The following is a 16879-nucleotide window of genomic DNA, read 5'->3' as shown; positions in this document are numbered from 1 at the left end:
AGGGGGAACTCCACATATAAATATATATATGTAATAAATCGATACTATGACCAATTTATCTCATGAAGAAGATAGGGTAAAGGCTCAGCCCAAATACAGCTGACAGTACGTTATTAGCCACACCCATATACAAGAAATACACAGTGGTAGTGGAAAAGTCACAAGGTCATAGAAGGAAGATGTCACTAGCTGAAACTTGTCATATACAGGGTAGGAAAAGACCCCAAGTCAGTGCAAACCAAGTAGTGAAAGCAGGCAATACAGCCTAATTACTGCTGCACTGCTTGATAACCCAAATCATGACAAATAGGACTAACCCCCCACTGACTAACAAACACCCATTAAATCAACATGTTTCGCTTATTAATGCAATTAAGCTTCGTCAGAAAAAATAATAAAAGGTGCAGTGCATAACAAAGTGACATGAAGTCAGAGACCTGACTTGGCCTATACTTCATGTCACTTTGTTATGCACGGCACCTTTTATTATTTTTCCTGACGAAGCTTAATTGTATTAATAAGCGAAACATGTTGATTTAATGGGTGTTTGTTAGTCAGTGGGGGGTTAGTCCTATTTGTCATGATTTGGGTTATCAAGCAGTGCAGCAGTAATTAGGCTATACTGCCTGCTTTCACTACTTGGTTTGCACTGACTTGGGGTCTTTTCCTACCCTGTATATGACAAGTTTCAGCTAGTGACATCTTCCTTCTATGACCTTGTGACTTTCCACTACCACTGTGTATTTCTTGTATATGGGTGTGGCTAATAACGTACTGTCAGCTGTATTTGGGCTGAGCCTTTGCCCTATCTTCTTCATGAGATAAATTGGTCATAGTATTCATTTATTACATATATATATATATATATATATATATATATATATATATATATATATATATATATATATATATATATGTAGAGTCCCTCCCCCCCCCCCCCCTAAATGTTGAGTTATATGGTAATGGTTTAATGGCCTGTTTTTAACATACAACTTATTAAAGGTTATGTTTTAGGTAGTATAGTACCTATTATAAATTCTGTGGCTAGTAGGGATCATTTCTATACTTGGTTTGCGCTGACTTGAGGTCTTTTCCTACCCTGTATATGACAAGTTAAGATATCTGTAGCTTTCAGCCAGTGACGTCTTCCTTCTATGACCTTGTGATTTACCACTGTGTATTTCTTGTATTTGGGTGTGGCTAATAATGTACTGTCAGCTGTATTTGGGCTGAGCCTTTACCCTATCTTCTTCATGAGATGAATTGTCATAGTATCGAGTGTGTGTGTGTGTGTGTGTGTGTGTGTGTGTGTGTGTGTGTGCGTGCGTGCGTGCGTGCGTGTGGTCCCCCCCAGATGTTGTGTGTTATATGGTCATGGTTTAATGGCCCGTTTTTATCAAACGACTTATTAAAGGTTATGTTTTAGGTACTATAGTACCCTTTATACATTTAGGGGCTAATGGGGATTGTTAGATCCCAGTGTTTGATTGTATCATACCCTGTCATATATTTAGCAATTCAGGTGTTTGTTACCTGTATGGGGTCACTGGCTACCTATACTAGGGGGTACCCTCTGGCTATCTACACTCGGGGGTCACTGGCTACCTACACTAGGGGTTACACTCTGGCTGCCTACACTCGGGGGTCACTGGTTACCTACACTAGGGGTGACGCTCTGGCTACCTACTCTCGGGGGTCACTGGTTATCTACACTAGGGGTGACGCTCTGGCTACCTACACTCACGGGTCACTCTCTGGCTGCCTGCACTAGGTGGGGGGCTCTCTGGCTGACTGTACTTAGTGGTGTGATTCTTTTCACAGAAAGAGTTGTACTGCTTTTAGACACTAAATCTGGGATGAATCATACCGCTAAGGAGGTTATTAGATGTGGCATCAACTTGATATCTAAGTTGGAGAAGTGCCATGCTTCCCACCTCCCCGGCATCATACAAACCCATGGGGATTCTGCGAGTAAGTACCCAGATATTCTCATAATTTTGTGTGACAAGTGGGTTGTGTGGCACAGCTCCAAGCTGGAATTGAACTGAAGGCCAAATAATGAATAAGTACCTCAGATATGTCCACATTCCGGGTGCATGAAAGATGGCTGTAGATGGCTGGGGCTGCAAGCTAGGATGTTTGTGGATGACTGGAGGGGCTTGCTAACATGGTTGTTAAAGGCTGGAGCTGGAGGCTTAAGGCTAGTTGATGTCGGGAGCGGCTATTGATGTTTTAAGTTGGCTGGAGCTGTAATTGATGACATTGGATGAAGGAGGCATTCATTGCAGGAGGTTATAGGTCCTGCAGGTGATGAGATGGAGATGGTCACTGCAGATGATGGTCACTGTAGGAACTGTATTGAAGGACAAACACTGCAGGAGATGACAGGCACTGCAGGAACTGTATTGAAGGACAATCGCTGCAGATGATGGGCACTGCAGGAACTGTATTGAAGGACGATCACTGCAGATGATGGGCACTGCAGAAACTGTATTGAAGGACGATCGCTGCAGATGGGCACTGCAGGAACTGTATTAAAGGACGATCGCTGCAGATGATGGGCGCTGCAGGAACTGTATTGAAGGACGGTTGCTGCAGATGATGGGCACTGCAGGAACTATATTGAAGGACGGTCGCTGCAGATGATGGGCACTGCAGGAACTGTATTGAAAGTCGACCACTGCAGGAGATGACAGATACTGCAGGAGTTCAGTTGAAGTAGACAGTCAGTGCAGGAAATGACCGGCACTGCAGGAGATGATAGGAGCTTCTGAAGATGACACTGTAGATGATGGCAAGAGCTGTAGATGGTGACAAGCTGCTTGAGATGACAAGATAGGAGGAGATGGGAAGAGCTTGAATGTGTCAGAGGAAGCAGGAGGTGACAGTCACTGCAGATGGTCACAGTCTGTAGAGAAGATGGTAGGGGCAGGGGAGGGGGAGGTGCAGTAGATGACAGTTACTGCAAGATGCAACAGGTTTGGTTCCTGGACCTCTCACAACGGTCACAGGTGTAACCTCTTGACGGATGCATCCCCTTCTTTTCGCTGTCGGACCTGTACTTCTCCATGATGGCCGGTCCGTGATAGGCCATCCTCTGTCTCCTCCATGCCCAGTGAAACTGAAACCTCATGACCTAATAAAAGATATAAATTCATATTAGTAACGCTGGAAGGAAGTATAAAGCAGAGAAGATAAAGAATATTTCAGGTTGTGTTTTATAAGAAATGATACAATACTGTGACTGAATGGAGACAACTAAAGCCTGACGTAAAATCGGAGGTCTGATCTCCATGTGTGTTTACATGACACAGTGACATGCCCCCTTTTGCAGTGTACCCCAGATTATATGCAGCAGGTGGGCTGGTGCTGCTGAGGATGGAGATCCTTGCTAACGGTCTTGCTGGTAAATACTAGCCTGCATGGGGTACCGGGGCTAGTAATGTTGGGGATCGGGGCATGCTGTCCTCATGTATTATATGATGTGTAATAACAGTGTGGTTGGTGTGGCATGTGAGCAGTGACATGGCCGGTGCTGCACATGGAGTGGTTCCCTGTGTATTTCAGTGGAGCTGTGCATTGATGCAGGAGGTGCCAGGCATGGCTCCAGCAATACAGAAGATAACTCGCTGTGTCTATGTACTGTGCTGCTCAACTGCTACTCAGCTAATCACAGCCACACTATGCTAAGGGATCCATTGTGCAATCCTTCTGCTTAGTAAAGAGGCTCATAAGGTTTCTGCTGTGATGGTTGTAACTTATAACATCCTACTTACATATCATTTTTCCATCACATTTCAGGATAATGTTTAGGGCTTGGGCTGTACTTACATGACGACATTCCTCTGGACTGACCAAGGCACTGTAGTTCAGGCGTCGGTACAGGGACCACACAACATCATCAAACTCCTTCCTGTTCACAAAGAATTCTGCACCGAATAGGAAGACGCACGTGTAGGTATCCACATCCTCCTCCATCTCATTTGCGAGATACCTGCAGACATTATGGCAGAATAAGTATTTGCTATAGAGACATACACATATGCATTGCTGAATTGTAATATGTAGTTATAAATGGAATTGTGCTCAGTTGAAAGTGTACCTGGAAGAAAAAGAAAAGATACTTACCTCAGTGCAAGGAAGACTCTATATAATCCAGAGGCCTCCCCCATCCTCCACACCCCACTGATCCAGTGCTGGGACCCTCTGCACTGATTGGACAAGGACTTGTTGAATAGATCGGTTTCTGAGCATGGCCACACTGTGGAGATGCACGGATGGCCCACATCTGCTCAGTAGCATGGAGCCACTCATGCATGGCTCTGTCCTCCGTACACCAGCAGCTCTGTGCTACGGTGCAGGCACTGGCCATCTGTGCACCTACGCAGTGTGGCCACGCTTGTACATGGACAGGAGCACAGCCATGCAGAGGAAGAGGGTCCCGGTGAGATAGAGATAGAGATGGGCAGCAGAAAGATAGGAGAAGCCTCTAAATCACCCACAGGTTTCCCTCTCCTCAGGTAAATGTACCTTTTGTGAGTTTTTCGCATAGGTTTACCTTAATTAAGTGATAATATGCCTGGACATTGGCTTCTAACAGTCTCCTATGCCCTGACATTGGCATCTAACAGTCTCCTATGCCCTGACATTGGCATCTAACAGTCTCTTATGCCCTGACATTGGCATTTAAAATTCACCTATGCACTGACATTGGCATCAAACAGTCTCCTATGCCCTGACATTGGCATTTAAAATTCACCTATGCACTGACATTGGCTTCTAACAGTCTCCTATGCCCTGACATTGGCATCTGACAGTCTCCTATGCCCTGACATTGGCTTCTAACAGTCTCCTATGCCCTGACATTGGCATCTAACAGTCTCCTATGCCCTGACATTGGCATCTAACAGTCTCCTATGCCCTGACATTGGCATCTAACAGTCTCCTATGCCCTGACATTGGCATCTAACAGTCTCCTATGCCCTGGCATTGGCTTCTAACAGTCTCCTATGCCCTGACATTGGCATCTGACAGTCTCTTATGCCCTGACATTGGCTTCTAACAGTCTCCTATGCCCTGACATTGGCATCTGACAGTCTCCTATGCCCTGACATTGGCTTCTAACAGTCTCCTATGCCCTTACATTGGCTGCTAACAGTCTCCTATGCCCTGACATTGGCTTCTAACAGTTTCCCATGCCCTGACATTGGCGTCTAACAGTCTCTTATGCCCTGACATTGGCATCTAACAGTTCTCCTATGCCCTGACATTGGCATCTAATCGTTTCCCTATTCCCTGACATTGGCATCTAACAGTCTCCTATACCCTGACATTGGCATCTAAAAATCTCCTTTGCCCTGACATTGGCATCTAACAGCCTCTTATGCCCTGACATTGGCATCGAACGGTCTGCTATGCCCTGACATTGCATCGAACGGTCTGCTATGCCTTGACATTGACACCTAACAGTCTCTTATGCCCTGACATTGGCATCTAACAGTCTCCCATGGCCTGACATTGGCATCTTATACACTCCCATGCACTGACATTGGCATCTAAAATTTCCCTATGCCCTGACATTGGCATCTAACAGTCACCTATGCCCTGACATTGGCATCTAACAGTCTCCCATGCCCTGACATTGGCATCTAATATTCTCTCATGCACTGACATTGGCATCTAACAGTCTCCTATACCCTGAAACTGGCATCTAAAAGTCACCTATGCCCTGACATTGGCATCTAACTGTCTCGTATGCCCTGAAATTGGCATCTAAAAGTCACCTATGCCCTGACATTGGCATCTAACAGTCTCCTATACCCTGACATTGACATCTAACAGTCTCCTATGCCCTGACATTGGCATCTAACAGTATCCTATACCCTGACATTGGCATCTAACAGTCTCCTATACCCTGACATTGGCATGTAACAGTCTCCTATGCCCTGGAATTGGCATCTAACAGTCTCCTATGCCCTGACATGTCACCAATAAACAGCACTCTAGCATCATTATAATTATTATTTATTGTATTTATAAAGCGCCAACATATTACGCATATTACACATCATCGCATCTCTGTATATGGCAGCAGTATCTGATGGGGAAATTATGGTTCCGTGAAACCCCAGTCTATGTGGAATGATGTTTGTACTTATAATGGGGAAGATCTACAAGTGAAATTCCACTGTAGTGATTGCAGCAAACATTACAATTCCCTAATATTGGCCATCACTGCTACAGATGAAGACGTCCCCCCTGTTCAGTAGGGTGTAATGGGCTGCCTGACCCACCAGATGCCGGGCACCCATTCTGTCCCTTCCAGCTTCCGGCCTGTGTGGATGGAGATCACATGGTCAGTGCAGAAGTCACTGAAGCCAGGTCAGCACATGAGGAGACCACAGTAATCTCTGGCCGCTCGTACAGAGCCAGCTTCAGTGACTTCCATCCTGAGCAGATCCCCACAGGCAGGCAGCCAGAACAGGCAGCACAGTCATAGCTATCTGTAGAGCCAGCTGCATTTTATATGTACTACACTGAAGGCCATTACTGGGAAGGTCCATGCTTGCTGTAGTGATAGTGGCAATGAGATCACAGTGATTGTGGGGTCAGGAGCCAATGAAAAGGGACCCTGACCGGCTTACACCGACAGCAGGGCGAGTGAGCTTCAGCGACGGGGAGAGCGGCACCATCGGCGGTAGCGGTGGGTCCGTGTGGTAATTGGAATCTACGCCATGGCAAGAATAAGCAGCCATAAATACGGCGTAGATTTCAATTACCGCAGTACGGTAATTAAATATTTTTTCACACAAATGTAGCAGTTTGTGACACGCCATTTTTTCTTAAAATAATGGTCTTCCAGATACAGAGTTCTTTCAAAGCGGTATTTCAGTTTGCCGATAGCCGATAATGTCTTTTTTTAGCCGTTACCTCTGGTTTTCTTCTCTTAAAATGAAGAAGAACGTTAACCTGTGCTATGATAGGAGGTGTGGCTAAGGCACTGGGGATTGTGGGTGTGTCATGTGACAATGTGAAATGCAGCATGGAGGGTTATGGAAGGGGTTAGGACTAGTCTGTCCAGTTCATGTCTGTGGGATGAGATGACTTGGGGTCTAGGGTCAGCATCTAAAAACAAAGATCTGAAGCTGGGATGGAGAAGATGGTCTGTGTGGATGGGAGGTCACATGACACTCCAGAGTTTAGGACCCGATCATGTAGGTGAGTATGATGGGTAGCTTTTCAGGTAAGCAGTACATAAACCTCTTAGGTGGTAGAAAATAAAAATAATTATTGCAGTGGTGCTCTAATAGACATTCAGTTCTCTTGCCTGATATATTACAGCCAGTTATCTGGAAATATGAATGAGGAGAGGAACTCCAATACTTACAAAGCAGCAAAGAAATTCTGGACGGTACATTCCTCGATGGAAAGGCCAGCTCTGTGGAAATAGATGAGGACCGGGGCCAGCAGGTACTGAAATGACAATTACAGAGCACATTAGCATTTATTAATAGGAAATCTATTCTGTATTCTCAGTGTGTTTGTGTGAGAAAACAGCATAATAATCCCATTCATTATTTGCTGATATTTACCTTGTCTGAGACTCTGCGGCATCCGTCCAGCTCAAAGAGATGCTTGATCTGTGGAATGTCTGTTGAATAGAATAAAACAGTCAGATATTGGAACTATAATAGTTATATAATTTACTGTACTATAGAGAAGAGAAGTCTGTTATCCATCGTCATGGCCCTGAACTCCCATTACAGACTCCTCCCATAGCCACACCCCCTGCAAACTCACCACTAGGCAGCCTGTCCCTTTTAATCACGCTTATAATAATAATAATATATTTTATGAGGTTATAGATACACAAAGGAAGAGGAGTAGAGGAAATATATGATTGAAAAAAACAGATGATGGTTTATTTACCCATTTCGTTTTACCTTTTATGTTGATTTACTATTTTAATATTTAATATTGTATTTTGTTGTATTGTGCTAAGGAGTGTCTACAATATTCATCTTTTCAGACACTGCTTTATTTGATCTGAGGAAGCGGACTGTGCTCCGCGAAACGTGTTATCGTTTTTGTGTCTAATTATTAAAAATGTTTTCCTATATTGGCGTTGCCCCTTCTTGTTAGAGGTAAGCCATTTTATATTTATTACATCCATGGTTATTTTTTGGGGCACCTTCTCCCTCCCAGTGATATTGTTTACAGCCCCCTAGCTATTAGAGGTTGCTGTCAATTGTTTGTTTTGTGTACCCGAACAATCATTTTTTCTGGAGTGCGACCCATAAATTTGAAGACAAAGAGCCCGAGTGGGGACGGGATTTCCTCACTTGTTTTTATACTGTGGTTGCTGGTCTTGCAACCCACCTTTGTGAGTACCTCATCACTTTGCATTTATTCAGAATTTGACATTAATATACTGTATCCGTAGGAAGCCTTGGGACTTCTCTGGACTACACACCTCCTCACATGTCACTTCTAATGGCTGCCAAGAATTCAGCTCCATAGGATTCAGTATGAGAACTTAGGTGAGGCAATCTCATGGCAGCTGCAGGTGTTTATATAGATTTTTTTGTACATATCCAGGAGAATAAAATTTATTTTTTTTAAATGTTAAATAGTCTGGTGGTAGTACTGTATACTATGCAGCTTTACCACCTAAGATGTGCCCCCCCACCCCGACTTATTTCCATTCCTGTGCCCTCAGCTGTGCCCCCACCCCAGTTATCTTCCCCATTATCCCAGGGTCCATTATAGCAAATATTGTAATCTTCACCTATACTGTCCAAACTATAAAAATACAATTCAGAATAAGCTTATAAAATAGGAACTAATTCAAAGACAGCTGGCTGATTTATCACCACAAGTGCTAAGTTACCATGATCAGATGTGGAGCAGTTACACCTGGCAACCAATCACAAACCTTGTTTCATGAACAGATGAAACTGAATTGGTTGCTGTGACCAACTGCTCCATTTTTGCTCCAGTTTTCTTTGCACTGTCTTCATAAATCAGCCTAACAGGTTTTGATAATGGTGAAGAGGGTAAATATCTGACCAAGAAGCTTGTAGAAGGCTTTCCTCATGGCTCGTGTAATGTTGGCCGGTTTCTGAGGGTGGGATGAGAGGCATCCTGTCTCCGCTGTCTGTCCGTCTGGGTCAGTCACAGTCTCCACACTCCTGTAGGTAGAAATTACACACGTTTATATATCTGGCAATGCATGCTGGGAAAGATATTCTGCAAATCTGTAAACTACTTGATGAGGAGGATGGCAGCGTCCAAAGAAAGATATACAGATCAGGGGAAGTTACTATGTGCAGATAGGGGAGATTTACTAAAGGCTGGGGAACACTGGACAGAACAAGGGATCCAGCAAACCCCGACTGGATTTATTGAAAACTGTCTGCTAACATGTACCAAAAGTTATCAAACTCTACCCAGTAGCTCCGCCCAGTTGCCCAATATGGCAGCAGCCTTTTCTATTATAATGGGCAAGGGGGCGGGTACCAGGCACCAGCCATTCCTATTACATCCAGACTTCCCTCTACTGAGGTAAGTATCTAACTTTTACTATTCTCTCTATACAGTTTCGCTTTAACCTTGCAGAAAAGCTGTGATCTGCAGCAATGTGGGGCTTTGGTGAAAGCGGCATTTTGTCACTTTATTTTTGCCGCTGTAGAACATGGACAACCTCATTGTCTGCAAAAAGTAACTTTACACTATATAAAATTCAAATACTGTCTTTATTTGTATTAGAGATTTCAGTCAACATATATACGGTATGGCTCTTATTCCTACTGAGAAAGTAGCTGGTACATGTGCTATGCTGCTAAGTGCTCCTAGAGCAATGTTATGCTGGTGTGGGGCACACGGTGAGTGTGGGCACTAAGGGGTTTCCCACGCAGGTTGCGGAGGGGTCTATAGCATTAGCTGCACAAAGGAGGCATTTCTGTTTATGGGGAAGAGGTTGGAGAGCGCTGTGTGATATATACTGACGGAAATCCTTAATGTAACAGAAAGGGACTTGGACTTTATAAGAACATAGCGATCCACCATATAGACATTTGTGACCTATATTGTGTATAGATATTTCTATTCCATCCAGACTAATGTTGTAATAGAAGTGTCACAATATTGTCTATTTCCATCTACACATATAGAGGTCACAGCGGTACATGCATGTATTTATATGATAAGGTGGCATAAGTGAAGGTGTTGTCCTCATTGCACACCTCCATATAACTGCAGCCCTGTGTGGTTACAAGAAGTACATTTATGAACAATTGCTTCAATTACATTCTTTGTACAGCGCCATGGAATATGTTGGCGCTTTATAAATCAATAATAATAATACATGGAAACACATGGTAATGTGTGTAATCCTACTTACTGTGCCCTAGCAGGAAGAGGTGAAGCTCTGCTGATAGGTGGCAGAGTCTTCTGTACTTCTGCCATATAATCCAACTAGCAGAGAGCTGTTTCATGCTATTTGGCTTTCATCAGTGTAAGGTATAGCTATAGATCTAGAGCAGGGGGGGCGAGCAAACTACAGCCCGCGGGCAGGATTTGGCCCGCTAGGCCATTTCATCCAGCCTGCCGATGCTGGGCCGGTATTGCCTGGCCCCACAGGAGGTGAATTGACTTGCGGCGTCTAATAGTTCACCGGTAGCAGCCTGCAGCTCACCTCCTGCCTGCGGGATTGTGGATTCCGGCAGGCAGAGCAGGACTATGGGAAAATGATGCCCAAAGCCTTGGAGACTATTTGTGTCTCCAGTGCAGGGCTTCGGGCTCCATTTTCCTGTAGCCCTGGTCTGCCTGTCAGCCGCTGGCTGCACGGAAGATCATCGGGGGAGCTGCGCAGTGGAGGCCGGGAGAGGAGTCTTCTTCCAGGTGAGTAAATGGTTCATTTTTTTTTTTACAGGTGCCCACATTGCATGTATTTTCTGGTGAAAGCTGCTCACATTCTGTGTATTTTCTGGTGAAAGCTGCTCACATTCTGTGTATTTTCTGGTGAAAGCTGCTCACATTCTCTGTATTTTCTGGTGACAGCTGCTCCCATTCCGTGTATTTTCTGGTGACAGCTGCTCACATTGCGTGTATTTTCTGGTGAAAGCTGCTCACATTCTCTGTATTTTCTGGTGACAGCTGCTCCCATTCCGTGTATTTTCTGGTGACAGCTGCTCACGTTGCGTGTATTTTCTGGTGACAGCTGCTCACATTACGTTTATTTTCTGGTGAAAGCTGCTCACATTCTCTGTATTTTCTGGTGAAAGCTGCTCACATTCTCTGTATTTTCGGGTGGAAGCTGCTCACATTCCGTGTATTTTCTGATGAAAGCTGCTCATATTCCGTGTATTTTCTGGTGAAAGCTGCTCACATTCCGTGTATTTTCTGGGAAAAGGCTGCACAATTATGTGAATGTTCCGGGGAAAGGCTGCACCATTATGTGCATTTTCTGGTGAAATGCTGCCACATTATGTATCTTGCTGTCTGAGGGGTCTGCCTGCTGTCCCTTTGTTGTTTGTGGGTGAGGGGAACATTGTTTAATCACCTTTTGGGTTACTTTACCTGTGTTTTGGGAGAAAACTTTGGCCCACTGTCTTTGCATTGCACTGTTAAATTACCGTTAGCTCCGCCGTCATCCGGTCATGGCCACACCCATTTTAAAGTGCATGACACTCCTGTGTCCCCCCCTCCCCATCCTGTCATACCCACACCCAATTTTGCACTCCGGCTCCCCTGTCCAACTTGAGAACCCAATGTGGCCCTAAGGCCAAAAAGTTTTCCCACCTTGATCTAGAGAATGGCATAAGAGAGTCTTACACAGGATAAACAGTTATAATGTTTAGATTTAGAACCACTGAGATGTGTTGCACAAGGCACAAAGAAAACCAAATGCCCCTTTAGTTAAAATCATACCTCCCAACTTTTTGAGATGAGAAAGAGGGACACTTAAGCCACACCCATGCCACGCCCCTGATCACGCCTCCATTACACCCCTAGTCACGCCTACGATAAAAATTTCATGAGAAAAATATGTTGTTTTAAAATTCAAACCACACTGGTCCTTTCTATCCTGGTTCATTTTCCTTCATTTTAACGATTTAAAATTAGTTTAAATGATGGGGATAAAGTTTAGAGTCAATCAAACACATTTTTTTTAAAGAGAAATATATATATTTACATAGAAAGAGGGACAAAGTCCTGAAAGAGGGACAAATGAGAGTGAAAGAGGGACAGAGGGACAGGGCTCCCAAAGAGGGACTGTCCCTCCGAAAAGGGGACAGTTGGGAGCTATGGTTAAAATGCATTTGTAGCTCTCCATAATATAAGCCCACTGATTACATATCTGCCAGTAGTGACTCAGCCATGACCTACACCTATTAGCATGAGACTGCTTTGTGTGGCACTTCATATTGGATAATTTATCTGATGTGTCTTTATCCTTTTTATAGGCAACGCAGCATCTGGAAGTATCTTGGAAACCCCAGAAAGGAAAAAACTGAACAGCTGTACTCTGAGGTAAAAGTAATCTGTGTGTAAACCATGACCTCTGTACGGATGATTTATGTGATGATCTGGTGTCTGTGAACCTGTCAGCCCTATTGCTGCCTCAGTGAGGAGTGGAAAACACAGGAAATGGTCACATGTCACGTGTCTGTAATTTCCTGCTAATCTATAGTTACATTCCACTTCTCCCAACAATGAATAGAACCAGCCATGCTATTCTGTTGTTACACTCCTGTGTGGTGAGCTCTATAATGGGGAAACGATACAAAGGGCCCATCCACACTAGGGTGATTAGCGGGCGTTTACCACTAATCGCCGAGCCGTTAGTGCCTTTTTACTATATGGCAGTGACCTCACTGCCACCGATCACAGGTGATTTGCAATTGGCGGCAATTGCTAAACACATCGCATGTAGCGTTTTCCCGCTATTGAAGAGCAATCGTGATTAGCATGCTATAAAAATGCTAATCGCAATTGCAAATAAAGCGGGAACTTTGTGATCTTACAGTGATTTTACCGGGATAATCACGGTAAAATCACCTGTGCAAAAGGCTATCGCTAATCGCTAACATTTTGCATTTACAAGTGTGAATGGGCCCAAAGGGAAAACTGAAATGGAGAACACTATAATGTGAGCAATATAAAGATATCAGTAGAGGGGAGGCACATGGGATGGAGGCATGTAATGGGGCGTTATTATGGAGGGCTTGTAATGGAGGAACATGGAATAGGGGCATTATATTGGGGGATATAGAATGGTTTCTAAACGAGGAACTGCCAAACTCTGCAGATGGTATAACATGTAAGTACTGAAATGTCTCTTTTCAGTATTTGGGAGCTCATCATTTAAGTGAAGAGGGGGATCCTTTTCCCATCTGCAGCTCTGCTTACAGAAGAGGAGCTGTTACTCATTACATGGAGGCATTTCTGAGCATCCTCTATAATAATCTCCCTGTGTCCCTGCGTGTGCTGTCTCTGTGTAGCGTTGTCCGTGCTGAACTGCTGTGCGCATTTGCGCAGCACGGACCCGGCCTCACAGAGACAGGAGGACGGGACCAGGGAGCCGAGCGGGCAGCCGAGCGGGCGGCGTGTGAGTGGGCGGCCAGGTGTGCGGCAGGTCACCGGACAGCCGCATGTGCAGCTGGTGAGCGCGCGGCGGTGGTTGAGCAGGCGTCCGGTAGTGCGGCTGGTCAGCGGGTGGCTGGGTGTATGATTCCTGTGTCCCTGCTTCCCATGTCCCTGTGTCAGTGCTTTTGTGCTACTGCGCATGTCCAGCACTGACAGCCGTTGGGACAGGACGCAACAGGCTTAGGTCAGCTAGTTATTGATAAAAAACTATATTGAGGATTTTATTCTGATTCAGTTACATTAATGACTGAATGATACACCCACAACTCTATGCTGCCCCCTGGAGGCTGCACTTACCTGTCGCTGTCTCTTCCTGTGCCCATCTTGGTGATCAGAATACGAAGAAACATGGTGAAATATAGTGACTGGATGGAGTGTGTCACTGTAGGCTGTTGCTTTGACTATATTATATCTGACTGGAGGTCAAAATATTCACTTCAGGCACAAGAAATCAGGAAAGAAACCAACTGGTGACTTTCCTGATCCAATGCTTGTAGCGAGTGACTAATAACTGCCATCCTCACGGCAATCAGCCTCCTGCCAGACCTCTAGCCCCGCCCCCTGCACCTGAGCAGCCCAATCTACATAGAAAAATTCTTAAACCAAATCTGAATGTGTGTGCATAGCTCCCAATTGTCCCTCTTTTGGAGGGACAGTCCCTCTTTCCTCCTCATGTGTCCCTCTTTCAGGACTTTGGCCCTCTTTCTATGTAAATATATGTATTTCCTACTGAAAAATGTGTTTAATTGGCTCTAAATTTTATTCCCATCTTTTAAATTGATATATTTCTTATTTTCAAATATGAAGGAAAATGAACCAGGATAGAAAGGACCAGTGTGGTTTGAATTATAAAACAACATCTTTTTCTTATGCAATCTTTGTGATATGCGTGACGAGGGGTGTGACGGGGCGGGATCAGGGACGTGGCAGAGGCGTGTCTTAAGTGTCCCTCTTTCTCATCTCAAATAGTTGGGATGTATGTGTGTGTGTTGGTTCACCAGATCTCATAAACCACAAAAAAAATAAAAGCCCCAATATAATTTGTTTCAAAAATGCTCATAAATGTCACTTTTCAGTATTTGGCAGCTGATCAGTGAAGAGGGGGATCCTTTTCCCATCCGCAGCTCTGCTTACAGAAGAGGAGCTGTCACACATTAAATTGCAGCATTTCTGTCGGTCACCCCAGGTAAAAGATTCCTGGCTGCCAGGAGGGGCGGGAGAAGCCATCAGGAGCAGACAGAGCCGCCAGAAGCCTCCCGACCGCCAGCAGTGAGTCTCTGAGCTGCAGGCTTCATGTCGGGCCTACCGCTTTCAGCTCCTTTATCCTGCCCCCCCATAATGTCAGCCATCCCACCCAGGAGGTTAATAATAAACTATATTGAGGATGTTATTCTGCTTTAGTTACAACATGAATGACAGAATGATAAACACACAACTCTGTGCTGCCCTCTGGTGGCTCCTCTTACCTCTCGCTGTCTCTTGAGCGCATCTTGCTGATCAGAATACGAAGAAACATGGTGAAATACGGTGACTGGATGGAGTGTGTCACTGTAGGCTGTTGCTTTGGCTAAATAAAACTGACTGGAAGTCAAAATATTCACTTCAGGCACAAGAAATCAGGAGAGAAATCAACTGGTGACTTTCCTGATCCAATGCTTGTAGCGAGTGACGAATAACTGCCATCCACACGGCAATCAGCCTCCTGCCAGACCTCTAGCTCCGCCCCCTGCACCTGAGCAGCCCAATCTACATAGATACATTCTCAAACCAAATCTGAATGTGTGTGGGGTCACCAGATCTCATAAACCACAAAAAATAAAAGCCCCAATAAAATTTGTGTCAAGAAATGCTCATAAATGTCACTTTTTAGTATTTGGCAGCTGATCAGTGAAGAGGGGGGTCCTTTTCCCATCTGCAGCTCTGCTTACAGAAGGGGAGCTGTCACACATTAAATTGCAGCATTTCTGTCAGTCACCCCAGGAAAAGGATTCCTGGCTGCCAGGAGGGGCGGGAGAAGCCATCAGGAGCAGACGGAGCCGCCAGAAGCTTCCCAACTGCCAGCAGTGAGTCTCTGAGCTGCAGGCTTCATGTCGGGCCTACCGCTTTCAGCTCGTTTATCCTGCCCCCATAATGTCAGCCATCCCACCCAGGAGGTTAATAAGAAACTATATTGAGGATGTTATTCTGCTTTAGTTACAACATGAATGACAGAATGATACACCCACAACTCTGTGCTGCCCTCTGGTGGCTCCACTTACCTCTCGCTGTCTCTTGAGCGCATCTTGCTGATCAGAACACGAAGAAACATGGTGAAATACGGTGACTGGATGGAGTGTGTCACTGTAGGCTGTTGCTTTGGCTAAATAAAACTGACTGGAAGTCAAAATATTCACTTCAGGCACAAGAAATTAGGAGAGAAATCAACTGGTGTCTTTCCTGATCGAATGCATGTAGCGAGTGACTAATAACTGCCATCCTCACAGCAGTTAGCCTCCTGCCAGTCCTCCAGACCCCCTGCACCTGAGCAGCCCAACTGCCAACTGGCTGCAGCAATATGGCTGCCATTTTACTGATTTTAATACCAAGTTCAGACAGTTTGTTAAAAAAAAAAAGATACACATTTAGAAGAATGTTATTCTGAAGCGTAAAATACATCAAACAGTTGCAGCTGTTCCCAGTTATAAAATAACAAGTGGCTATACCTTTTCAAACCACAGTATATGCCTAAAGGGAACAGCTACTCTTTTGTTAGGATGGAGTCGCTGGTAAGGCCAAAAAATGCAAAGTGTCTGTCCTTTTGAGCACCCCAGACGGAGCAACCTATGTTGTCCCCCCATTCCCCCATGCACCACTCACACACATACTTTATGCTTCTTATACAGGGCTACATTTCTATAATATAAGATGATGATACAACAGGAGTTCCTTCCCCAGGACAAGATCCTTCCTCTGGAAGACAGACGAGGTATCTTTTTTTTGTTTAAATTTCCACTGTAGTATTGCTTTAACCTCCCTGGTGGTGCATTTCTGTCTGGAATTATGAGTCAAAAGTGGTACATCTTTTTCAAAAATTTTAGGCCTCCAATTCTTAAGTCATAACTCACCAAAATATGCCAGAATAAAAGCCTGATAGATATTCTGCATCTAAATAAAAGACTAGAACACACACTTGTTGAATTAATTACATTTATAAAGAAACGTAAAAAATTGTGAAACTGCACAAATAAGG

At 44.6% G+C, this 16879-nt stretch overlaps 2 protein-coding genes across 2 annotated transcripts in view; both read right to left on the bottom strand.

The window, feature by feature from the left end:
• Window positions 1-1061: 1061 nt before the first annotated feature.
• The window catches only part of LOC137541535 (speedy protein 1-A-like), a 76937-nt gene continuing 61119 nt past the window's right edge, over window positions 1062-16879 (bottom strand). Inside the window, exon 7 of the transcript XR_011025202.1 lies at window positions 1062-1683. The gene's annotated coding sequence lies outside the window, so the exon portion shown is untranslated. The remainder of the gene's footprint in view (window positions 1684-16879) is intronic.
• Window positions 2014-15301, bottom strand: LOC137541536 (speedy protein 1-A-like). The gene is made up of 6 exons (XM_068262872.1): window positions 15117-15301; window positions 9070-9191; window positions 7593-7651; window positions 7388-7473; window positions 3832-3994; window positions 2014-3136 (listed from the first exon to the last, which is right to left on the bottom strand). The coding sequence occupies exons 1-6, from the start codon at window positions 15164-15166 to the stop codon at window positions 2960-2962; spliced, it is 657 nt and encodes a 218-aa protein (XP_068118973.1). The 5' UTR covers window positions 15167-15301; the 3' UTR covers window positions 2014-2959.

This window comes from Hyperolius riggenbachi, chromosome 12, assembly GCF_040937935.1.
Source record: "Hyperolius riggenbachi isolate aHypRig1 chromosome 12, aHypRig1.pri, whole genome shotgun sequence".
Lineage (NCBI taxonomy): Eukaryota > Metazoa > Chordata > Amphibia > Anura > Hyperoliidae > Hyperolius > Hyperolius riggenbachi.
Note: the sequence above shows the minus strand (reverse complement) of the source record. Positions and strands in the feature narration are given on the sequence as shown.

Bases quoted from the DNA above. Each gene is read 5' to 3' on its own strand.
- LOC137541536 (XM_068262872.1), bottom strand. From the start codon at position 15,166: ATGTTTCTTCGTATTCTGATCAGCAAGATGCGCTCAAGAGACAGCGAG. The intron at 7,652-9,069 runs GTCAGATATTTA...TCTATTCAACAG, and splicing joins AGCCTTCTACAAGCTTCTTG to ACATTCCACAGATCAAGCAT. The intron at 3,995-7,387 runs GTAAGTATTGGA...TAATGTCTGCAG, and splicing joins CAGAATTTCTTTGCTGCTTT to GTATCTCGCAAATGAGATGG.